Source organism: Sander lucioperca, chromosome 11 (genome assembly GCF_008315115.2).
Source record: "Sander lucioperca isolate FBNREF2018 chromosome 11, SLUC_FBN_1.2, whole genome shotgun sequence".
Classification (NCBI taxonomy): Eukaryota; Metazoa; Chordata; class Actinopteri; order Perciformes; family Percidae; genus Sander; species Sander lucioperca.
In genome coordinates this window covers 24333888-24358944 of record NC_050183.1, presented here as the reverse complement: position 1 = coordinate 24358944, position 25057 = coordinate 24333888, and the positions used below count along the sequence as shown (strand labels likewise).

Here is a 25057-nt window from a genome sequence, read left to right as displayed (position 1 = left end):
GAACAAGACTGCTGATCGCTGATTGGCTGCTGGGAGAGGCGTACGGCTGTGACGTCAGCAGCAGAGAGCAAAGATGGCGGCGGTGACCAGAGGCTCCTTCGCTGTTCTCAGACGGCTGGTGAGAAAACATAAAGTTTATAACAAAATGTTTCTCCTTTTGGTCTGCTTGTTGGTTTGGTTCTGATGCTGACGTACGGCGGAGTGACGTCATGACGCCGTCACCCGGTCAGCCCGTCCGTTAGCTTAGCCGGTTAGCTGCTGTGAAGTCAACTTCAACTGCCCTCATGCTAACTCTGATGCTAATGCTAACAGAATGAAATAACAACAGAGACAGCGGCCGGCTGACAGTGTTACCTGCTGACATGCTAACATGCTAGCCGCTGTGTTTAGCACGCAGTTATTAGGGGATCTTTGAGTTAGCTTCAGCTAGCTTCAGTTAGCTTCCCGCAGGTGAACTAGCAGCAGGGTCACAGAGGCTAACAGCTAGCAGCTAACAGCTAGCAGCTAACAGCTAACAGCTGAAAGCTGCTGATAACCTGTGGAAGAACAAGTATTCAGATTACTGCAGTAAAAGTACTACTACCCACTCCAGTGTGAGTCCTGCCTGCGTGTTTACAGCTTTGTGACGATGATTTGACAGCTTTCTAAAGACGGTATTAAACCTTTAAGCTGCCACCAAACTCCTTTGATAAAACCAGTGATTTAAGCTCTGAGAACACAGCTGCTCCATCCGGGTACTTCAGCTTGGTAGTGGCTCACTTTGGGGTTTTACACAGTTAGAACATTAGTACTGGTATTAGTACTACTACTAGTACTGCTGTCTGGAACATTAGTACTGGTATTAGTATTACTACTAGTACTGCTGTCTGGAACATTAGTACTGGTATTAGTACTACTACTAGTACTGCTGTCTGGAACATTAGTACTGGTATTAGTACTACTACTAGTACTGCTGTCTGGAACATTAGTACTGGGACCATATGCTGCTGTCTGGATGATGGCAGGTTGTTACTGTGTGTGTGTGTGTGTGTGTGTGTGTGTGTGTGTGTGTGTGTGTGTCTCTCTCTCTGTGTGTGTGTGTGTGTGTGTGTGTGTGTGTGTGTGTGTATCTCTGTCTCTGTGTGTCTCTCTGTGTGTGTGTGTGTGTTTCTGTGTGTGTGTATCTCTGTCTCTATGTGTGTGTCTCTGTGTGTGTCTCTATATGTGTGTGTGTGTGTGTGTTTCTGTGTGTGTGTGTATCTCTGTCTCTATGTGTGTGTCTCTGTGTGTGTCTCTGTGTGTGTCTCTATGTGTGTGTGTGTGTGTGTGTGTTTGTGACGTAGATGTGACGTGAGCAACCTGTCTGAAAGTTGGAAGTCTTCTGGTAGCTGTGCCAAGAGAAATCTCAATCATTCCCAATCTAGCAGAGACGGAGAGCGTAGGTATATGTAAGGAGATAACATAGACACAGGCTAATTATTGATCACTAAAATGATAGTTAACATTAGGAATTAAACTTAAACAGCTAATGGAAGTCCAAACTGCCTGAGAGCTTCTCCTGTACTATACGGTAATTCCTCTACTATGAGACAGTAAGTCTCGTGGTTATGACCCAATCGTTAGCTTATTTTTATAAAAACGTCTGCTACGGAGCCATAACGTGAGCTACAAGGTAATGGAGCCTTTTATACATTGTCGTGTTTCTTTAGAAATAAACAACGGACAAATAGAGTCTTTAAACTCTTCAGATGTAAAGTTATTCTCTGTCAAAGTGACGTCAAAATGAATGGCAGTCAATGGGATGCTAACGGGAGCTGATGGCTTGGTAGCATCAGAATGAATGGCTCCATAGGAGCTACGTGTTGTGGAGAGAGGATCACCTCCTGTAATCTCTGTCCCTGTTGTGTGCTTCTCTTCCTGTCAGCTGACTCAGCAGTACCGGCGCCGATGTTTCCGGCTGCAGAGCGTCAGATGTGACCGAACGGTGCAGCCGCTGGCGTTCAGATGGGACAGAAACATCCAGATGTTGAGCAGCAGGACGCTGCACATCGCCAGCGGTAAGTCCAGATACAGATTGGCTCCTAGTAGTCTGTCCTGAAGAGTCTGATCTTTGTAATCGGTGAAACGTCAGATTAGAGATGCACCGATTGACCGGCTGGTGACCAGAATTGGCCGATTTTCACGTCACCATCATTTCTGTAGTTGGATATCGGATATGAAAAGAAGGAAATGGTTCTTCAAAACGTTGCACTTCCGATGTGTGTTAATTTCCCACCAGGAGTCATTTATATAGTTGTATTTTATATGTTCAGTGTTTCCAGCAGAAAATGTGTTAGTTAAGCTCCCATTCTCCTCGGTGACTCGCTCTCTTCCTCTTCACCTGACAACTCTTCTCCTAAACACACAGCGCTGAGATAACAGAGATCAGCCCACAGCTTCACACACTCCAGCAGATAGTATGAAATAAAAACAGGACACGTCATTCCACTGGGTGTAACTACGCTAACTAACCGTGTGGAGTGGTAACTACGCTAACTAACCGTGTGTTGTGAACCGCGTGTAGTGATTAAAACAACCAGACAGCAGCTGTGTCTCAAAGACCAGCAGCAGCAGCCGGACGGTGAGAATCCACCGTGAGAGGTGATGATAGTTCAGTCACTTCCTCATGGATTCACTTCGTAGGAACAAGAGAAGAAAGCCAACGCTCTGATAAGTCCATCACCCCGTCTCTGCCCCAGCTGACCACATCTGTTGACAAACTCCGACGCACACGCGACGGTGAAATGGCGATGTATCCCTTTAAATGTGAATAAACGACAGTTACACTCACCGCCAGCGAATGATCTTTCTGTTGTGATTGGTGGTATCTTGACAACTGGCCGTTACCTTGTTTCCTACAGACTGTGTTGATGTGACAGAACATTACAGCCACTCAAACAGGACACAGGAACACGCCGGATATTAAAAAAACTTTTGAAGACTTAATTAAGGCGGCAGGCGCGTGTTAAGGCGGGATGACTAAAGTGGAAAGTGCTGCGGGAAACCCTGATGTTTATAGATCGATTATATGTTCAACCTGTCCTATTATAGAAAAGATAGAAAATCAATATCTGAGTGCTGTGAAGTGGTTAGAAAATCAGAAATCAGAATGGGCCTGAAAGTAGGACTGGGTGCATCTCTAGTTCAGATCCAGCTGATCCTGTTTCAGGAAGTAGACCTTTAAATCCTCCTGGTTCTGGGAATCACCATGACTACCTGCCAGATTACAGAGGGCTCTTCCTGGTTCCTGGTTCCTGGTTCCTGGTGACTCAGCAGTTTGTGAGGATCCAGATCAGCTGGTTTTATTTCACAGTTTAAGATCCGTTGTCAGACCAGGAAATGATGACGATGATGATGATGTCGTTGATGATGTCATCGTTGGGTATTTTTTGAGTTTCTTCCTGATATGAACCGATGCTTTACACACACACACACACACACACACACACACACACACACACAGAGACACACACGAACACGCACGCACACACACACACACACACACACACAGAGACACACACACACACACACAGACACACACACACATGCACACACACACACACACACGCACACACACACACAGAGACACACACAGAGACACACACACACTAGGGTTGGGCGGTAATACGGTATACTGCGGGTCTTAAAAATAGCAACAGTATCAGTTTCAATAACGTCGTTAAAAAAAATGCAAATCACTTATACAGGAGACAAGGATTAAATATTAAATATAATGGATGTAATTATGTGTGGTTGTCATCAGGTGACAGTGTGGAGGAGAAAGTAGTTTACTGTACGTAGTTGGTATGTTGTTATAGTTTCAGTATTAGTGTTTGGTATTCAGTTTCTGAACGGTGAAGCCAACAGTTTGGTGACGCCGTCTGAGCCTTACGTCATCACTTTTAATTAGTCGCGGTAATACCGTATACCACCGTAAAATAGGGAGGAGGTTTGACCATATCAAAATATGGATACCACCCAACCCTAACTGTCTCTGATGTAGAAGCGTCCATTGGTCCTGTGTTTCTGTCTCCAACCCTAACGGTCTCTGATGATGTAGAAGCGTCCATTGGTCCTGTGTTTCTGTCCCCAACCCTAACTGTCTCTGATGATGTAGAAGCGTCCATTGGTCCTGTGTTTCTGTCCCCAACCCTAACTGTCTCTGATGATGTAGAAGCGTCCATTGGTCCTGTGTTTCTGTCCCAACCCAACTGTCTCTGATGATGTAGAAGCGTCCATTGGTCCTGTGTTTCTGTCTCCAACCCTAACGGTCTCTGATGATGTAGAAGCGTCCATTGGTCCTGTGTTTCTGTCCCCAACCCTAACTGTCTCTGATGATGTAGAAGCGTCCATTGGCCCTGTGTTTCTGTCTCCAACCCTAACTGTCTCTGATGATGTAGAAGCGTCCATTGGCCCTGTGTTTCTGTCTCCAACCCTAACGGTCTCTGATGATGTAGAAGCGTCCATTGGCCCTGTGTTTCTGTCCCCAACCCTAACTGTCTCTGATGATGGGTGTTCTCCTGCAGTGAGCCGAGGACCCATCGTCCAGTTCAAACTGTCGGACATCGGAGAGGGAATCATGGAGGTGACGGTGAAGGAGTGGTACGTACCCACACCCACACAAGAACCAAACTCATTCATGCTCTTCATCAGGAGAGTGGAAACACAAGGTGGGACGGAGAGAAAGACACTTGAAGAAATAATATATAGTTAACAGCTGATAGGAATCAGCATATGCAGAATCTTCCACAGATTTTATGTCAGAAATCTGAGATGTCAGTCTCTCCGTGTGCCTGTCTGTCTCTCTGTCTCTCCGTGTGTCTCTCTCTCTCTGTCTGTGTTTCTGTCTCTCTGCCTGCCTGATCGCGTGTCTCACTGTAGACCAGCTGAGAAGTCAAGACAGCCCAAATCCCCATGAAGCTGGCTGTTGTATTTAGTACAGTACGCGGCTGTGCTGTGGTCTTCCTGGATGTCATTACCTGCCTGGCTTGAGAGAGAGAGATTTAGATTTATTTGATTAGGACAGTGCACATTAATCAACATTTCTGTAAATGTGCCAGTGTTAGCCAGTCGGCTAATTTTCAACTGTAGTCCTTGTTACCCAGCATGCATGTCTTTATGGTGGGAAGAAAACACACCCACACTTTGACACATTCACTCGCGTCTCATGGAAGAAATAGAGGAGACGGGGAAACGTTTGCTGCAGTGTGCGGTCCGGCGCGGCCGCTCGGTTTCTGATCGCAGCCGGTTTGAACGGACAGATTGGATAACATGGGCGCTGGATTAAAATAGCTTCACAACGCTTTGCAGCTATTCAGGGGGCTTCTGCCTGCACTGTGTCTCCCGCCTGCAGCCTTCACAAGTCGGCAGAAATACTTTCACTTACATTAAAGACAAATTCAAATACATGTTTAGTCTAAGAACAGATTTCATTATGATATGTACAGACATTCTGAACCACCGTGTCTCTCTCTGTAAAAAAAAAAAAAAAAAAAGTTAATATTTATAGGGAAAAGTCAGAATATTTGCAGAGAAGGAACAGTTGTATGGTGAGTGTCTGTCTGACTCTCTCTCTCTCTGCCTGTCTGTCTCTCTCTCCCTGTCTGACTGTCTCTCTCCCTGCCTGTCTGTCTGTCTCAGGTACGTGAAGGAGGGCGATAAGGTGTCCCAGTTCGACAGCATCTGTGAGGTGCAGAGCGACAAGGCGTCCGTCACCATCACCAGCCGCTACGACGGCGTCATCAAGAGGCTCTACTACGATGTAGACGCCACGGCCCTGGTCGGGAAACCGCTGGTCGACATCGAGACCGAGGCAGGCCCAGGTGAGACTACACACCTGAGACAGGTAGATCTGTCTAAAGTTAGGACTACACACACCTGAGACAGGTAGATCTGTCTAAAGTTAGGACTGCACACACCTGAGACAGGTAGATCTGTCTAAAGTTAGGACTACACACACCTGAGACAGGTAGATCTGTCTAAAGTTAGGACTACACACACCTGAGACAGGTAGATCTGTCTAAAGTTAGGACTACACACACCTGAGACAGGTAGATCTGTCTAAAGTTAGGACTACACACACCTGAGACAGGTAGGTCTGTCTAAAGTTAGGACTACACACACCTGAGACAGGTAGATCTGTCTAAAGTTAGGACTACACACACCTGATCCGGTCAGTCTGGAAACTATATATAATTAGAGAACTGTGTCACTACCGTTTTATTTTACGCTCACTACCAACCCTTTTTTGAACGGTGGCTACCGGCAACATGATCCTCACCTGTCTCACCTCACCTGTCTCAGGTGAGGATCACCTGGAAGTGACTGTCCTGCTGTGTTTTCAGACATGTGACCTAACCACTGACACTTTCCCTGTTCATGGTCTCATGGTGTGTGCTGCTGGGAGTGAATACACTTTTAAACAAACGGGGAACAAAGATGTATGAAACTGCCGATAAGATGAATTTATATTTGGTACCCTAAACATATTTGGCCCCAGCTGGGCAGGTCTAGAGCCGCCACAGCTTCAGGGTCTCTGCTTGTTGTTGAATGTGTAATCTGTGAGAGTGTCTGCAGGTGGAGACTGTTGAATGTGTAATCTGTGAGAGTGTCTGCAGGTGGAGACTGTTGTCTCTGCTTGTTGTGTAATGTGTGTTGTGGTGTTGTTGGTCAGCGGTGATCCCGGAGGAGGACGTGGTGGAGACACCCGCCATGGCTCGAGAAGAACACACCCACCAGGAGATCAAAGGTCTGAAGACGCAGGCCACGCCCGCCGTCAGACGCCTCGCCATCGAGAACAACGTGAGTCTCCGTCTAGTCTCAAAGGAAACGAAAACTGTGGCGCCAATATGCAAACATTTCTGATTCGAAGCCGACGTAAGAAGTGAGCTGTAAGATATGAGGCAAACGGACGCCCAGATAGCTCAGCTGGTAGAGCGGGCGCCCATATATAGAGGTTTACTCCTCGACGCAGCGGGCCTGGGTTCGACTCTGACCTGCGACCCTTTGCTGCATGTCATCCCCCTCTCTCTCCCCTTTCATGTCTTCAGCTGTCCTGTCAAATAAAGGCCTAAAATGCCCAAAAAAAATAATCTTTAAAAAAAAAAAAAAAAAAAAAAAAAGATATGAGTCAAATGCAGAACCAAAGAGTTATTATAACGTATTTAATCGTTATAATAACTCTTTGGTTCTGTTTAATTTTAATGTTTAATACCAACACCGGGACTTCAATACCGGTTCCTAACCATACTTTTTTCCGATACCAATTTCCAGCTCCGACTACGTGAGCGTCTCTGTGTAACGGAGAGTTTCTCCTGTGTGTCTCTACGACGTTTAACGCCAATCACAGACATTACATCTTGGTAGAAGCATGCTTCGTGCTGATTGGCTCTCTGACACTGATGAGATGTACTCCTTAGGGATTGAACTTCGGTATTGAATGACGAGGCATTTTTCAATACTTGATGCTAACAAGAAAATTGGACCGGTGCCTAAAAAGTAATGAATTTGGTACTCAGCCCTACTTCTAATACAGCGTCTCTGTTAATCTAGCTGCTCTAACCACCACCGTGTGGTTGCTAAACCCAAACACAGGGCATCATTAGTCTCACAGGGAGCTGTGTCCATGCTGGCACACTTTGGTGAAAAGACGGGAAACTTTGTCAGACCGGATGAGGAAAATATCTAACTGCGATTATTTCGACTGATATTGCGATTGCTATATGATTCACGATATTGAAGGGAATGATCATTTTTGTTTCATTATTTTCATTGACTAATATTAAATCTTAAAAAATTGAAATGATTATAGGGTGATTTTTGCGAGGATCTGTACCAAACAAAGATGTTTTCTGAATTCTGTAGGATAGGATTTGTAGGCCGGGACGTCTCTGCATCACCACAATACTTCATTCAGAATAGTTAGACACATATTTTGCCATTAACAAATATTGCGCCCACCTCTGCGATTTGGATATTGCACTAGTCCATATTGAGATTTCGATAAAATTGTGATTAATTGTGCAGCCCTACTGTAAAGTTGGGTGTACTGGTACGGTGTTTGGCCCAAGTCCAGTCTCTGCCCGCAGCGGACCACTCTGACCTCTGTTGTTTGTCTTCTGAGGAGACATGAACTTCCCCCTGACCTCTGCCCCTCAGATTAAACTCAGCGAGGTTGTGGGGACAGGGAGAGACGGACGCATCCTGAAGGAAGACATCCTGAACTTCCTGGCGAAGCAGACGGGCGCCATCATCCCTCCGACTCTGTTCCAGGAGATCCAGACTCCGCCTCCGGCCCCGGCCACCGCTGCCCGGCCCGCAAGCACGGCGGCCGCCGCCAAACCTCCGCCCGCCACACCCAGACCCGTCTTCACCGGGAAGGACGTCACCGAGCCGCTCAAAGGTACGCCGCAGTAAAACACCAACACGGTTCGCTTTCAGGGCCGATTCGAGCTGAGCAACCTGACCAAGAAATAAAAAAGAGGATGGACAGGTTTTATTAACAACTAGGGGTGCACAGAATCCAGATTTTTGGGGTTCTGCTGAATCCTGAATCCCCTGGTTGAGATTCTGCTGAATCCTCGTCCCATCCTCAGTCCATGAACACAGTAAACTCATTAATGAAGTAAACAGTGACTGTCCTTCCTTTGCCGTACCTGAAGTTGCTGCATTCTGGCTGCTGTCTGTAGATTCCTTCATCACAACTCGTATTCTTCCAGATGTTTCATACCAGATGTTGTAACAGCGGTGATGTTGTGTATAGTTTAGGGTCCTCGCCACCACCAGACTAATCAGCATTACAGATTGAACATGTAGCTGGACTTGAATGGCCTTCTTTTGACTGAAAGTACTGCCAAACTAAACTTTTTCTGCTCACCAGTTCCATTTCCACTTTCTCACATCCTACTGCATTGAACGCTCCACCTACGTAAACACCTTCCCGTAATCAACGGCGCCGTCATTACGGCGACCAGCGTAGCGTGGAGTGAAAGTGTAGGGTTCGGCAGAAACCCAACCCCGTCAAAAAGCCCAATATTCAGCCGGATCAGAAGCCCAATCCTGGATTCGGTGCATCCCTGATAAAAACTCCTCTGTGAGATTAGTTCTCCAGCTTTCCCCTGTTAGCATGGAGCTACATGTAGTTGGGAAGTCTGAGGTTTGGGCTCACAGGGGTTTCTTGAAAGCGACAAAAACGTTGAGAAAAGTGAAAAGAAAAAACCTGTTTTGAACTCTATCCTCATGCTTAGTTTTTTTAATTTAAATTGTCCAGTGTTCCTGCTCAGCTTCCTGTCCTATGTAGAAGAAGGTATATGCAGGGTGATGTCAGATAGTTAGATGAACTTTATTTATCCCAAACATACTGTAGTATAGGCTATATATAACACAGTCAAATATGAATGTGTGTTTGTTCTCCAGGTTTCCACAAAGCGATGGTGCGGACGATGACAGCAGCTCTGAAGATTCCTCACTTTGGTTACTGTGATGAGGTGGACCTGAGCCGCCTGGTGTCCCTGAGATCTGAGCTCCGCTCCATCGCCGAGGCTCGGGGGGTCAAACTCAGCTACATGCCCTTCTTCATCAAGGTTCCTACGCACGCTCACATTCACGCTCACGAACATCATCACCATTTAGTTACACAGCCCTTTACAGCAGAGGGGCCCAAACTCCTCCATACAAAGGGCCGAACGCGTACCTGGGTGGAACAATAAATCCACTCAGTCTAAAACCGGCTCTTTAATCTGCTTTACAGTCATTTTATTAATTTGCAGAGATGATTGATATGCTTCTTTTTAGATTAAGCTATTTTTAGCTGCACTAAATGTATGTTTCGTAGTCATTACGGTTAGGATTTTACAGCACTTTCAAAATAAGAGCAGAATAAGCTTGAGCATGTCCATTCCTATTAGAGTGGTGATCGGGCCGCATATTTCTGTCTGAGCCCGGCCAGCGTCTGACAAGCATTAAAATATTTCTGTCCGAGCCCGTCAGTTACAATTTCATGTTGTTCTCATCCTAATGCCACATGTCTGTGTGTGTGTGTGTGTGTGTGTGTGTGTGTGAAAGCTTTTATGAAGCAGCTGGAGGAAGACATTCAGAAATGTCAACAGATGAGGTCATCAGCTCACACGGAGCAACAAGCTCACGTTAACACACACACACACCTACATAATCAGCTGTTTTAAATTTAAAATGTTTAATGCCTCATCACGCTCATGGGACCGAGCCTGACCCGAACCCCAACATCATTTCTAAATATCTGTCCCAACCTTGATTCTGGTATCCATCCTCTAATTCCTATGGCGGGCCAAAACAAAGAGAGCACGGGCCAAACTCGGCCTGCGGGCCCCACATTGGGCATCCTTGCTTTACAGCAACCAGCAGGTATCCAAAGTGCTCAACATCAAGGAACAACATGAACAACATTACATATGATAAACAGAATCAAACACACAGCATTAAAGCAGGAGGAAGAAAGGAAAACGTCACAGGGCTGATATGTAGTAAAGGCATACTATGCAACTTTTCCAGCTTCGGTCCCCTTACAGGTTGTCTCATTGGAACTGCAGCTTGCGATCTGTAAAAACCATCCAAAATACATAAGAAGTGAACTTAGATTTAGAAGATCTTCAGTTATTGTGTGTGAATGTCGGGGGGTTGAATTGCAGCTGGCTGGAACAATGTCCATATTATTTCAACAGAAACAAATGACTTCCCTCTCAGCTGCTGGATGGTGATTCATCAGTTTGTTTTTTTTGACAGATTTCTCTCTTGACTTTACTGCCATCTAGTGATATGAGGCAATTACACCGATGTCTGGAAACATAGAAACAGGCTTTTAAACACTGAATAGGAAATGTCATGCAACCTACATGATTTTTTATTGGTAAACATTTTCAAAGAGACAACACTGAAAATATCTTATGTAAGAGCCACAGTTGGGTCATGCTATAAAATATTGTATCCAAATAAAAATATTTTGGATTACCTTACATTTTAGCTGACAGCCTATGCATTTGGCCCTCTGTTGACATCCCTAGTCCTCAATTACAAAGGCTCCCTTTAACAGGCTTAGCTATTTATATTAATGGCAACAGAACATTACATACAATAAACAGAATAAAACATGACCGTAAAATCAGAAAAGCAGTGGGCGCCCGGATAGCTCAGCTGGTAGAGCGTGCGCCCATATATAGAGGTTACCTCCTCGACGCAGCGGCCGTGGGTTTGACTCTGACCTGCGGCCCTTTGCTGCATGTCATTCCCCCCTCTCTCTCCCCTTTTTAATGTCTAAACTGTCCTGTCGAATACAGGCTTAAAAATGCCAGATCACCCACAGTTTGAACCTCGACTTTGGGACTTCTAAAATAAGTTGCTTGGATGACCGCAACGATCTGTTGTTCTCACGAAATGTTTAAATCTCGGCCAATAACTGAGCCAGGCCTTAAATGGCCTTTAAAACAAACATTAAAATCTAAAAAAGGATTGTAAATCATTGGGGAGCTGATGGAGGGTGTAGAGAGTTGAAGGTGTGAGATGGAAGTTTGATTGAGGCGAACATAAAGCTCTTTATAATAAGTGTTACAACATTGTTAATCTGTGTGAAAGATGATTGGCTCGGTGGTTAGTGTTGATGTTAATGCTGCGCTCTCATTGGTCCAGGCTGCCTCGCTCGGCCTCCTGCACTTCCCTGTCCTCAACGCGTCGGTGGACGAAGGCTGCCAGAACATCACCTACAAGGTACCTGCTTACTTTACATCATTTTACAACTCCAATCTCTATACTGCAGGCAGACAGGCAGGACAGGCAGAACGGCAGACAGGCAGACAGACAGACAGACAGAACGGCAGACAGACAGGCAGATAGAGAGAACGACAGACAGACAGACAGGCAGACAGACAGAACGGCAGACAGACAGACAGACAGACAGACAGAACAACAGACAGAGAGAACGGCAGACAGACACACACACACACACACACACACACACAGATACACAGACAGACAGACAGACACATTTACACACACACACACACAGATACACAGATAGACACACACAGATACACAGATAGACACACACAGATACACAGACAGACAGACACATGCACACACACACACACACAGATACACAGATAGACACACACAGATACACAGACAGACAGACAGACACACACACACACACACAGATACACAGACAGACAGACACACAGATACACAGAGAGACAGACACATACACACCCTAACTCACATTAACAGAGAGCACACATCACACCTGTTTTAGCAGCACTGGTTACCAGTCCAGTGTAGAATTCAGTTTAAAATCCTGGTCCTTACTTTTAGAGCCCTGCACGGTCAAGTTCCTCCCTACATCTCTGACTTGATTCAGCTTCACACTCCCTGAGACCGACATGTTTTGCATCTAGCGTCTCACGTTCATCTCAGTACAAGATAGCAAGAGTACACAACAGACAACTTCTGTGTAGGCTACTTCAAAATAAAAGCACTTCCTGTGACGTTTGTGTGCCTTTTCACATATCAGCTGTAAATCAAGTACTGTAAGTAATGTAAAGTAAGTGACCATTTCCTTTAGACTGTTTTAAACTAAACATTAATTTCTTATTCAAGTACTTTAAACAAACATGTCACAACAATACAAGGTACCTTTTAACCTTTAACCTTACAGGGTTTTAGTTTGATTGGACTATGCATTGGAGAGCGCCAGAGTAAGACCCTTTGAGTTAGTTTTGCATCTCTGCATCACATCTTTTATTGATTATGTGTATATTAATCTGTAGTATTTGTATACGTGCAGACCAATAAAAAGACTTGTATTTATATTTGATGAATGAATGAATGCTCCAGCTGTTATCTGATAATAATCTGTAGTGTCTGTGTGATAATAATCTGTAGTGTCTGTGTGATAATAATCTGTAGTGTCTGTGTGATAATAATCTGTAGTAACTGTGTGTTTGTGTGATAATAATCTGTAGTAAATGTGTGTTTGTGTGATAATAATCTGTAGTAACTGTGTTTGCAGGCGTCTCATAACATAGGGCTGGCGATGGACACTCTTCAGGGCCTGCTGGTTCCCAACGTGAAGAACGTGCAGCTGCTCAGTGTGTTCGACATCGCCCAGGAGCTAAACCGTCTGCAGGCGCTCGGAGTGGCGGGGCAGCTGGGAACCAGCGAGCTGAGTGGAGGAACCTTCACGCTGTCCAACATCGGCTCCGTGAGTACACAGCAACAACAACAACAACAAGAGAACAGGAAGTCTGGACGGCAGCTTGAAGTCAAAGTCAACTTCATTATTAGTTTAGTTCACGTGTGAAACTCGAGACCCGCCTCGCACATTTCCATCCGGCACGCAGATTAATTCAGGTTCACAATATGTTTTGGCCCTCCTAGTTCTTGTCTCTTTTTCCGACGTGGCATCATGGGTTCACTTCCATAGATTTTATATCCATCTATCTATATCTATATATAGATATAGATATAGATAGTGATACAGCGGAGAAAATGTCTTTGTCTGTCTCTGTCTGTCTCCCTCTCTGTCTGTCAGTCTGTCTGTCTGTCTGTGTCCGTTGTGTGATTAATAAAGAATCTTTAATCTGACTGAATGGGTTTCCTCTTTCTGACTCAGATCGGAGGAACGTACGCCAAACCGGTCATTCTTCCTCCTGAAGTCGCCATCGGCGCTCTGGGAAAAATCCAGGTGAGTCAACAACTCTTCACATTACCAGACTGTTCTCCGGATTCTCCCTCAGACTGTTCTCTAGGTTCTCCCTCAGTATGAACATATACATGTTCTCTAGGTTCTCTCTCAGTATGAATATATAAATGTTCTCTAGGTTCTCCCTCAGTATGAACATATAAATGTTCTCAGGGTTCTCCCTCAGTATGAATATATTAATGTTCTCTAGGTTCTCTCTCAGTATGAACACATAAATGTTCTCAGGGTTCTCCCTCAGTATGAACATATTAATGTTCTAGGTTCTCTCAGTATGAATATATAAATGTTCTCCAAATTCTCCCTCAGTATAAACATAAATGTTCTCTAGGTTCTCCCTCAGTATGAACAAATAAATGTTCTCTAGGTTCTCCCTCAGTATGAACATATAAATGTTCTCCAGGTTCTCTCTCAGTATGAACATATACATATTCTCCAGGTTCTCTCTCAGTATGAACATATACATGTTCTCCAGGTTCTCCCTCAGTATGAACATATACATGTTCTCTAGGTTCTCTCTCAGTATGAACATATAAATGTTCTCAGGGTTCTCCCTCACTATGAACATATAAATGTTCTCTAGGTTCTCCCTCAGTATGAACATATAAATGTTCTAGGTTCTCCCTCAGTATGAACATATAAATGTTCTCCAGGTTCTCCCTCAGTATGAACATATAAATGTTCTCCAGGTTCTCCATCAGTATGAACATATACATGTTCTCTAGGTTCTCTCTCAGTATGAACATGTAAATGTTCTCTAGGTTCTCTCTCAGTATGAACATATGAATGTTCTCCAGGTTCTCTCTCAGTATGAACATATGAATGTTCTCCAGGTTCTCTCTCAGTATGAATATATAAATGTTCTCCAGGTTCTCCCTCAGTATGAATATATAAATGTTCTCAGGGTTCTCCCTCAGTATGAATGTATAAATGTTCTCTAGGTTCTCGCTCTGTATGAATATATAAATGTTCTCCAGGTTCTCTCTCAGTATGAACATATAAATGTTCTCAGGGTTCTCCCGCAGTATGAATATATAAATGTTCTCTAGATTCTCTCTCAGTATGAACATATAAATGTTCTCCAGGTTCTCTCTCAGTATGAACATATAAATGTTCTTTAGGTTTTCCCTCATTATGAATATATAAATGTTCTCCAGGTTCTCCCTCAGTATGAATATATAAATGTTCTCCAGGTTCTCCCTCAGTATGAATATATAAATGTTCTCCATGTTCTCCCTCACTATGAATATATACATGTTCTCTAGGTTCTCCTTCAGTATGAACATATAAATGTTCTCCAGGTTCTCCCTCAGTATGAACATATAAATGTTCTCTAGGTTCTCCTTCAGTATGAACATATAAATGTTCTCCAGGTTCTCCCTCAGTATGAACACATACATGTTTGTTCTGCAGGTTCTCCCTCGGTTCGATGCCAGCGGTTCCGTGGTTCCGGCTCACATCATGAAGGTCAGCTGGTCGGCAGATCATCGCATCATCGACGGGGCCACCATGTGTCGCTTCTCCAACCTGTGGAGAGAATACCTGGAGAACCCTGCCAGCATGCTGCTGGACCTCAAATAAACTTTACCCATCAGCCCCGGGGCAGACGGAGGCGCTTACCCATCATCCCCGGGGCGGACGGAGACGCCACGCTGACAGACCTTCACTCCTCCACTCTCTCGCTGCTCTGACTCTCTCTCCGAGGCTCCGCCCCCTCGATCACTCTGCCTTCGCTCCGTCTCTCTGTCTGAAGCTCCTCCTCCTCTCTCTCCTCCTCTGTGTCTCTCTCCTCCTCTCTGTCTCTCTCTCTCTCTCTCTCTCGCTGTCTCTCTCTCTCTCTCTCTCTCTCTCTCTCTCTCTCTCGCTGTCTCTCTCTCTCTCCGAGGCCTTTGTGTTCACTTTCACTCGCCATCGTTTCCTTGTTGCCTTTGAGCAAGGCGCTGTGATGAGGAGGAGGGGCCAGCCTATCAATCATGTTGTTTCACACATACTCTCACACAGACACTTGGTTTGGTTAAAGTCTGACCTTTGGTTTGGTGTTTTTCAGTTCAAACTGCCGAGTTTAATTTTTAATGTTTCAGTGAATTGATTATAAATAATGTTTTTATCGGTAGAACTATTATATATGTGACGGAGGCGCGGGGCGGACAGGAAGTGGAGCAGACTCCTGATGATATGTGACATCACTTCTCTGTTTTCACTACTGTAACACAGACACTAATCTCTGACCTAACTGGACTGTCTCTCCGTAGACTACTAACTGTAACCATAGAAGCACAAATGTCACAAAGAAAACTACAAAAACTACAAAAACTGTGAGTCGGCCAGAACAAAAGCACGGCGCCCGCTGGGACTTCTGGGTTTGTTTCTGTGTTCTTTTGTTTCACAGCCCTCTCTCTTTTCCTGAAAACAAGACAGACAGCTGGCAGACAGCTGACAGACAGACAGACAGACTGACAGCTGACAGACAACTGACTGACAGCTGGCAGACAGACAGCTGTCAGACAACTGACGGACAGCTGGCAGACAGACAGCTGGCAGACAGACAGCTGTCAGACAACTGACGGACAGCTGGCAGACAGCTGGCAGACAGACAGCTGTCAGACAGCTGACGGACAGCTGGCAGACAGACAGCTGTCAGACAGCTGACAGACAGCTGGCAGACAAGACAAAAAAACAGACAGAATGACAAAAGCAAGTCAGAAAAAGAAACCATAAATTAGGGATGCACTGAATCCAGATTTTTGGGGTTCTGCTGAATCCTGAATCCCCTGGTTGAGATTCTGCTGAATCCTCGTCCCATCCTCAGTCCATGAACACAGTAAACTCATTAATGAAGTAAACAGTGACTGTCCTTCCTTTGCTGTACCTGAAGTTGCTGCATTCTGGCTGCTGTCTGTAGATTCCTTCATCACAACTCGTATTCTTCCAGATGTTTCCTACCAGATGTTGTAACAGCGGTGATGTTGTGTATAGTTTAGGGTCCTCGCCACCACCAGACTAATCAGCATTGTAAATTGAACATGTAGCTGGACTTGAATGGCCTTCTTTTGACTGAAAGTTCTGCCAAACTACAGTTTTTCTGCTCACCAGTTCCATTTCCACTTTCTCACAGCCTACTGCATTGAACGCTCCACCTACGTAAACACCTTCCTGTAATCCCGTCAAAAAGCCCAATATTCAGCCGAATCTGAAGCCCAATCCTGGATTTGGTGCATCCCTAAAATAAACGAGAGAGAACTTGGATCGGAACCGGTTGGTCTCCCTGGTCCCTGCTGTGTAACGTGTCCGTCTGTCCCCTGTAACGTCTGAGCGATATCAGAAAGTTGTAAATAATACCACTGTGTGTTTTTGGGGACTGTGGTCCCGGCCCGGCTGCAGACTGTTACAGACTGAGTTTCTGTTACAGAACTGATCACACTGATCCAGAATTGGTCCTGCGTTGTGTTTCCGTAGCGACAGACTAAATGTAAAGGTGTATAAAAGAACATTTGGGTTTTTGTATTTTTGGGTGGATCTGAAATGACTAAAGTTATAAAGTTACGTGTGTGTGAAATAAAGTAGAAGTGTCAGAAATCAGTTTCATGTTTCCATTTGTCTCGGATTTCATTAATAAGGAGACACTGTTTCTACGGCAACTACCAAATATTTTCATCCTGCTTTCATTTAACAAACTGCAATTACACAAGGTTGACCTTTTATTACATCATTTTTTTCCACTTTTCGTCGACATTTTTGTTAACATTTCTTTAGAGCTTTCAAAGCTGTTTTCATACGTTTTTTTTTTTCTGACCTAGTTGATGCTTTTTGGACGTGTTTTGGACGTGTTTTGGACGTGTTTTGGACGTGTTTTGGACATGTTTTGGACGTGTTTTTGGACGTGTGTTGGACGTGTTTTGGACATGTTTTGGACATGTTTTGGACGTGTTTTGGGAGGGTGTCCCATCCCTGCTGCTGTGTTTTCTAATCTGGCAGCTTTCTGTTTAAGCAGCGTGTTGTGTCATGTGACCTAGAGGCTAAAATTACCCAGCAGCCCTCGGGGTCAGATTTCATGTGAAGAGACGCAGCATGAAGGACGGCTGCTGTGCTCACACGGTCAGGACTCCCTCAAACAATACTACTACTAATACTACTCCTAATACACACAATACTACACACTGTATTACAACTGTACTACCTATAATACTAACGGTACTACTGTTGTGAAAGTTAGACTCTAGATATCTACTTTTGAATCTGTACAGAAACACACACACACACACACACACACAGAAACATACACACACAGAAATACACACACACACACACAGAAACACACACACACACACAGACACTGACACACACACACTCATACACACACAGAAACACACACACAAATATTACTTTTTATGTATATTTTACTGCCTGTTTTTATATGTTTTAATGTTTTGTGTGTTGCATGTTATGTGGTGGTCTACAAAGTTTTAAGGATGTCCTCTTAGACTGTAAAACTAGTTTACCTACAGGTACCAATAAGGTAACCTAACCACACGCACGCACACACACACACACAGACACATGTTAACAGTTATATTTAGAGTTGGAGGTAAAGTGTCTTTTTGTTGCCTTTTTTAGAGTTTTTGGAGCAGTTGTCTAAATGTTTAACTCCTTGTATTCACATTTCTTTTAGTATCAATAAAAACATGTTATATATATATATATATTACTAATATATATATATATATATAATTTTAATAATAATAATTTATAATTTTACAGCGTGTTGAATGTGTCATTAACTAATCCGACAGGATGCTGAGCGGGAGGAAGTGTCTGCAGGTTAGAGGTCCTGCCTGTGACATCACGCACTGTGACATCAGGTGGCTGACAGGAAGTGGTCATCATGGTGGGCGTGGTGGCGTGCGGCGCGGTGGCGTCCATCAAAGCTCTGTGGGAGACGAGGATCATGAAGATCAGCCGGGAGGAAGAGGAGCAGAGGAAGAGGAGGAGGGAGGGCGGGGCCAGCGGCAGGTCAGCCACACACAAAGTCCCGCTACTTTTCAGAATCAATCAGTCAAAAATGATTTCAGAAAAAAGTCAATTTCAATTTTATTTATAGTATCAAATTATAACAAGAGTTATCTCGAGACACTTTACAGATAGAGTAGGTCTAGACCACACTCTATAATTACAAAGCCCCAACAATTACAGTAATTCCCTCAAGAGCAAGCATTAGCAGTAGCTGTTGCGACAGTGGCGAGGAAAAACTCCCTTTCAGGAAGAAACCTGGGACAGACTCTTGGTAGGCGGTGTCTGACGGCGCCGGTTGGGGGTGTGATGAACAGTGGCGTAATAGCCACAAAGATGATGGAACAGTGACTACAATGGTAGTCGTAGTAGTTCATATCATAGAAGGGCACAGCAGGGCGTTATGGGGTGTAACGTGGCACAACAATAGGTGCCACCCTAATCCAAGGCGATATTCTGGGTGAAGAAGAAACATAAGGACTCCGGGGAGTAAACTCCCCAGAGCTAGGTTAGTAACAAGCATTTCTGGGACAAGGATGCACACAAAGGAACCAAAAGAGTGATGAGAGAGCAGCTCATTGTGTCATAGGAAGGAACTTCCCCATCAGTCTAGAATTATAATAGCATAACTAAGAGAGGCAGGTTAAAGAGAGGAGCCTGGTCGGGCTAGAACTCTCCCCTGCCGGATCGGGCTGTATGGCCTGCATCCCTCTACTCTCACTATTTTCTTATATGATAGGTAGATCTGATGACTATGAGGAGAAGCAGAGAGAAGCAGGGGTGCTGTGTCTGCAGCTATACACCCTGCCGCGCCGGTCTAGGCGAACGCTGCAACTCCTCACTCCCTAACTATAAGCTTTATCAAAGAGGAGGGTTTTAAGATTATTCTTAAATGTGGTGTATGTGTGTGTGTGTCTGTGTGTGTGTATGTCTCCTGTGGTTCTGGTTCTGGTCCAGGCTGTGTGTCTGTAATGTCTCCTGTGGTTCTGGTTCCGGTCCTGGTCTGTGTGTCTGTAATGTCTCCTGTGGTTCCGGTCCTGGTCTGTGTGTCTGTAATGTCTCTTGTGGTTCTGGTTCTGGTCCAGACTGAATCCTGGTCCCTGTGTCTGTAATGTCTCCTGTGGTTCTGGTTCCGGTCCTGGTCTGTGTGTCTGTAATGTCTCCTGTGGTTCTGGTTCTGGTCCAGGCTGTGTGTCTGTAATGTCTCCTGTGGTTTTGGTTCTGGTCCAGGCTGTGTGTTGGTGTTTGGGAGGACCGTGCGGTTCTGGCTCGGCTGAAGCAGAAGCTGGAGACAGAAGACGGACGACTGATCCTCCGGATCCAGCAGGAGGACTGGAAGGTAACCCCTGCTTCATCTTTTTAAATGTGAAACTAGGGCGCCCGGTTAGCTCAACTGGTAGAGCGGGTGCCCATATATAGAGGATTACTCCTCGACGCAGCGGCCGTGGGTTTGACTCCGACCTGCAGCCTTTTGCTGCATGTCATCCCCCCCCCCTCCCCTTTCATGTCTTCAGCTGTCCTGTCAATAAAGGCCTAAATAGCTAAAAATAATCTTAAAAAAAACAGTTTTTGATGTACGAACTGGAACATGGTCTAACTTGCAAAGATAAACTTTTGGGTACTAGACCTTCATCTCTCATGCATGACTTCCTAGACCTTCATCTCTCATTCAGGACTCTCTAGACCTTCATCTCTCATTCATGACTTCCTAGACCTTCAACTCTCATTCAGGACTCTCCAGACCTTCATCTCTCTCATTCAGGATTCTCCAGACCTTCATCTCTCTCATTCAAGATTCTCCAGACCTCTCCAGACCTTCATCTCTCTCATTCAGGACTCTCCAGACATTCATCTCTCTCATTCAGGACTCTCTAGACCTTCATCTCTCTCATTCAGGATTCTCCAGACCTTCATCTCTCTCATTCAGGACTCTCTAGACCTTCATCTCTCTCATTCAGGACTTCCTAGACCTTCATCTCTCTCATTCAGGACTCTCCAGACCATCATCTCTCTGTGGTCTGTGTTCCAGTCTCTGCCAGGTCTATTTCATGTTTATTGGGGGGTGGCAGTAGCTCAGTCCGTAGGGAGTTGGGTTGGGAACCAGAGGGTCGCCGGTTCAAGTCCCAGTACGGACCAAAGTACAGAGTGTGGATTGGTAGCTGGAGAGATGCCAGTTCCCCTCCTGGGCACTGCCAGGTGCTCTTGAGCAAGGCCCCCCAACTGCTCAGGACGCTGGTCCAGCACTGGCAGCCCCCCCACTCTGACATCTCTCCATTAGTGCATAAATAGGTCCTGAGCATGTGTGTGTATTTCAGGCCTGTGTGTAGTGATTTCTAACAGAGTGTAAATTGTAATTTCCCCACTGGGGATCAATAAACAGTATAAATTGTTAAATTATTGTTGTGTATTGTTGTGTATTAGACCCTATCTCTCTGTCCCCCCCAGTCTCTGCCGGGCTGCTTGGTCCGGCTCAACCAGGTCCAGGAGTGGCAGATCCACCGGACCGGCCTGCAGAGCATCCCTCCCTTCATCTCCAGCTTCCAGAACCTTCTAGTTCTGGATCTGTCCCGCAACAGTGTCACAGAGATCCCCAAACAGATCGGTATGTACCCTCCTAACAGATGAGTATGTACCCCTCTAACAGATGGGTATGTACCCTCCTAACACAGGGGTTCTCAAGCTTTTTTCAATAATGTACCCCCTTTGAACCGGTTTTTAAGCCAAGTACCCCCTAACCAGCGCGAATAATGTTTTGTTGGAAAAAAAGTCTCTATAAAGAGGAAGAATACAGCGATGTCAGTGATAGATTTACTAAACTACAGCTTTGGACCTGAAAAAAACATTTAAATTCTGATTGAAAAAGTTTTTAAAACCCAGACAAAACCTTGGAAAAAGACGGTAGAAAGAAGGACGTCGGAAATAGTAATAAAAACTTTGAAAAAAAAACACAGTAGAAAGAAGGAAGGCAACACTAAGGCGACAAAAGTGACAAAAAAATTCTAATAAGCGACAAAAACTTTGAAAAAAAGCAGAAAAAAGTCAGGAAGAAAGGCAAGAATAGGTCAAAACAAGCGACAAAACCTTCAAAAAAGGTGACCAACTTCAAAAACAGAGACAAAAACTTGGAGAGAAAAAGAACACAGTAGAAGTAACTTTACAGCCTTGTAACTGAAAAACATTTTGCAAAAAATGTCACGTACCCCCTGCAGTCCTCCAAAGTACCCCTAGAGGGACACGTACCCCCTGCAGTCCTCCAGAGTACCCCTAGAGGGACACGTACCCCCTGCAGTCCTCCAGAGTACCACTAGGGGGACACGTACCCCCTGCAGTCCTCCAGAGTACCCCTAGAGGGACACGTACCCCCTGCAGTCCTCCAGAGTACCCCTAGGGGGGGACACGTACCCCCTGCAGTCCTCCAGAGTACCACTAGGGGGGGACACGTACCTCCTGCAGTCCTCCAGAGTACCCCTAGAGGGACACGTACCCCCTGCAGTCCTCCAGAGTACCCCTAGGGGGGACACGTACCCCCTGCAGTCCTCCAGAGTACCCCTAGAGGGACACGTACCCCCGCAGTCCCCAGTACCCCCGGGGACACGTACCCCCTGCAGTCCTCCAGAGTACCCCTAGGGGGGACACGTACCCCCTGCAGTCCTCCAGAGTACCCCTAGGGGGGACACGTACCCCCTGCAGTCCTCCAGAGTACCCCTAGAGGGACACGTACCCCCTGCAGTCCTCCAGTACCCCCGGGGACAGTACCCCCGATCCTCAGAGTACCCCTAGGGGGGACACGTACCCCCTGCAGTCCTCCAGAGTACCCCTAGGGGGGACACGTACCCCCTGCAGTCCTCCAGAGTACCCCTAGAGGGACACGTACCCCCTGCAGTCCTCCAATGTACCCCTAGGGGGACACGTACCCCCATTTGAGAAACACTGGTCTAACAGATCAGTATGTACCCCCTAACACAGGGGTTCTCAAGCTTTTTTCAATAATGTACCCCCTTTCGACATTTTTTTTAAGCCATGTACCCCCTAACCAGCGCGAATGTTTGGTAAAAAAAAAAAAAGTCTCTATAAAGATATCAATACAGCGATGTCAGCGATAGATTTACTAAACAGCAGCCTTGGACCTGGAAATTAATGCTAATGAAAAAAGGCGAAAAACCTTGGAAAAAGACAGTAGAAAGTTTAAGTTTATTTGATTAGGACAATGCACATTAATCAACATTTCTGTAAATGCACCAGTGTTAGCCAGTCAGCTAATTTTCAACTGTAGTCCTAATTACCTAGCATGCATGTCTTTATGGTGGGAAGAAACTGGAGCACCCGGAGGAAACCCACGCAAACACGGGGAGAACATGCAAACTCCACACTGAAAGGCCCGGAACGACCTGGATTTGAACCCAGAACCTTCTTGCTGTGAGGTAGAAGTGCGAACCACTGAGCCACCGTATGTTACCTTGGCTGTGTAAAATGTCGGTTTGTTTACCTCAATAATTAGTTTTTTTTAAAGATTATTTTTTTGGGCATCCTAAAGAAGGAAGTAAGGCAAGCATAGGTCAAAATAGTAACAAAATCTTCGAAAAAAGAGACACAAACTTCAAAAATGCAATAAAATCTTGGGAAAAAAAACACAGTAGAAAGAAGGAAGGCAACAGTACGGCGACAAAAGTGACAAAAAAATTCCAAAAAGAGACAAACTTTGATCATGTAGCCTCGTATTGTATTAACTAGTCCACAGCTCGTTTGTCCATTACAGTAAAACCTCAGCTCCCCTCTGACAGATCAGTACCCTCCTAACAGACCTGCCTCACAGATCAGTACTAATCTGTGTTGTGGTTCTGGTTCTGGTTCTGTCTCTGTGTTCTGGTTCTGGTTCTGTCTCTGTGTTCTGGTTCTGAGTGGTTCTCTGTTCTGGTTCTGTCTGTGTTCTGGTTCTGAGTGGTTCTCTGTGTTCTGGTTTCAGGGCAGCTGACCCGGCTCCGAGAGCTGCTGCTCAGCTACAACAGAATCCAGTTTGTTCCTGAAGAGCTGAGCGGGTGCGAGAGTCTGGAGAGACTGGACCTGGCCATGAACCGGTCCCTGGACACGCTGCCGGACCAGGTACACATTCAATCAACCTTTATTTATATGGCAGGTACACGTCAGCCATGGGTCTGTGGACTGATGTTTTGAAACCCACCAGACTCCATTTATATAATCAGTACTTACCAAAGGGACCCTTTAAGTTAGCAGCTAACGCTAGCTTTTTCAGAGCTGGAAGCTCCGTCCGTTATCTGAACAGTCTGTGGTTGGACCCCAAACCTAAACCAGTAGACCAGGATGCTTTCCTGGGCCCAGTTTTTTCAAAAACATTTATCTGGATCAAATTGATCCGGATTTGAAATCCCATATTTTGCTATCCAGGATCCCCTGATCCATCTTACTTTTATGCCAGTTTTTTAAATGAACATTGGATTGGATCACTGGGATCCTAATACCAAATTTCAGGATGACCAAATCCTGTTGACCAGAGCCTTAATGGCGCCAGCAGTGTAGCCTGCTGGCTCAGCAGAGAACTACAGGTAGGAGGGTAGGAAGGTAGGACACATATAGACAGGTAGGACACATACCGGTGGCCACTAATAGACATTGTTTTAATTTTAAGAAACAGAAACATTTTACAAAACCAAACAAAACAAAAATAATACTATCCAATAGTATTACATATATATTAGATGTGACATGCTTCAAATATGAAGAAATGTATATACAGTGCTGCTCATAAGTTTATGAACTAAAGTTGACTAAAAAGAGGAATAAAAAAAATCATCTTTTGTAAATTATCTTAATGTAAAATCCAACCTTTAAGGACACCAATTTTCTTTGTGAATGAATAATGTATCGTAAATAAATAAATGTTCTTCCTTAAAATACAGGAGGCATAAGTCAGTACACCCCTATGTTAAATTCCCATAGAGGCAGGCAGACTTTTATTATGAAAGGCCAGTTATTTCATGGATCCAGGATACTATGCATCCTGATAAAGTTCCCTTGGCCCCCACATCATCACATACCCTTCACCATACCCCACATCATCACATACCCTTCACCATACCCCCACATCATCACATACCCTTCACCATACCCCCACATCATCACATACCCTTCACCATACCCCCACATCATCACATACCCTTCACCATACCTAGAGATTGGCATGGGGTACTTTCCATAAAATCATCTCTCAATGCAAATCAGACCAGCTATTAGGCCAACTGAAATAAAACCATGCCAATCTCTAGGTATGGTGAAGGGTATGTGATGATGTGG

General features: G+C 45.0%; 2 protein-coding genes across 8 annotated transcripts in view; both read left to right on the top strand.

The window, feature by feature from the left end:
• On the top strand, positions 1-15819 carry dbt (dihydrolipoamide branched chain transacylase E2). Of its 5 annotated transcripts, none has more exons than XR_004101105.2 (13): positions 1-118; positions 1904-2036; positions 4545-4620; positions 5659-5840; positions 6692-6819; positions 8176-8419; positions 9433-9599; positions 11677-11754; positions 13052-13243; positions 13655-13726; positions 15155-15353; positions 15386-15413; positions 15524-15819. XR_004101105.2 is itself a non-coding variant. In XM_031277155.2 (12 exons), exons 1-11 carry the CDS (start codon positions 74-76, stop codon positions 15320-15322), a joined length of 1485 nt encoding a protein of 494 aa, XP_031133015.1. In that variant the 5' UTR covers positions 1-73; the 3' UTR covers positions 15323-15353; positions 15386-15532. The 5 variants fall into 5 exon arrangements, 3 of the variants coding, with proteins under 3 accessions (XP_031133015.1, XP_035862952.1, XP_035862953.1); XR_004101106.2 differs by having other exon boundaries at positions 15155-15349; positions 15384-15414; positions 15461-15528; XM_031277155.2 differs by having other exon boundaries at positions 15386-15532.
• Positions 15820-17735: 1916 nt separating this feature from the next.
• lrrc39 (leucine rich repeat containing 39) overlaps positions 17736-25057 on the top strand; it is a 16080-nt gene continuing 8758 nt past the window's right edge. For all 3 annotated transcript variants that reach the window (XR_004898733.1, XR_004101104.1, XM_031277154.1), the window contains exons 1-5: positions 17736-17836; positions 18532-18751; positions 19979-20087; positions 21194-21350; positions 23712-23848. Coding sequence is in view for 1 of the 3 variants with exons in the window: in XM_031277154.1 (XP_031133014.1) it covers positions 18624-18751; positions 19979-20087; positions 21194-21350; positions 23712-23848 (531 nt within the window). In the remaining 2 variants the exon portion in view is untranslated. The remainder of the gene's footprint in view (positions 17837-18531; positions 18752-19978; positions 20088-21193; positions 21351-23711; positions 23849-25057) is intronic.

Excerpts from the sequence above, each read along its gene's own strand:
- dbt (XM_031277155.2), top strand. The coding sequence starts at position 74 with ATGGCGGCGGTGACCAGAGGCTCCTTCGCTGTTCTCAGACGGCTG. Across the intron at positions 2,037-4,544 it reads GACGCTGCACATCGCCAGCG|TGAGCCGAGGACCCATCGTC; the intron begins GTAAGTCCAGAT and ends GTTCTCCTGCAG. Across the intron at positions 8,420-9,432 it reads CGTCACCGAGCCGCTCAAAG|GTTTCCACAAAGCGATGGTG; the intron begins GTACGCCGCAGT and ends TTTGTTCTCCAG.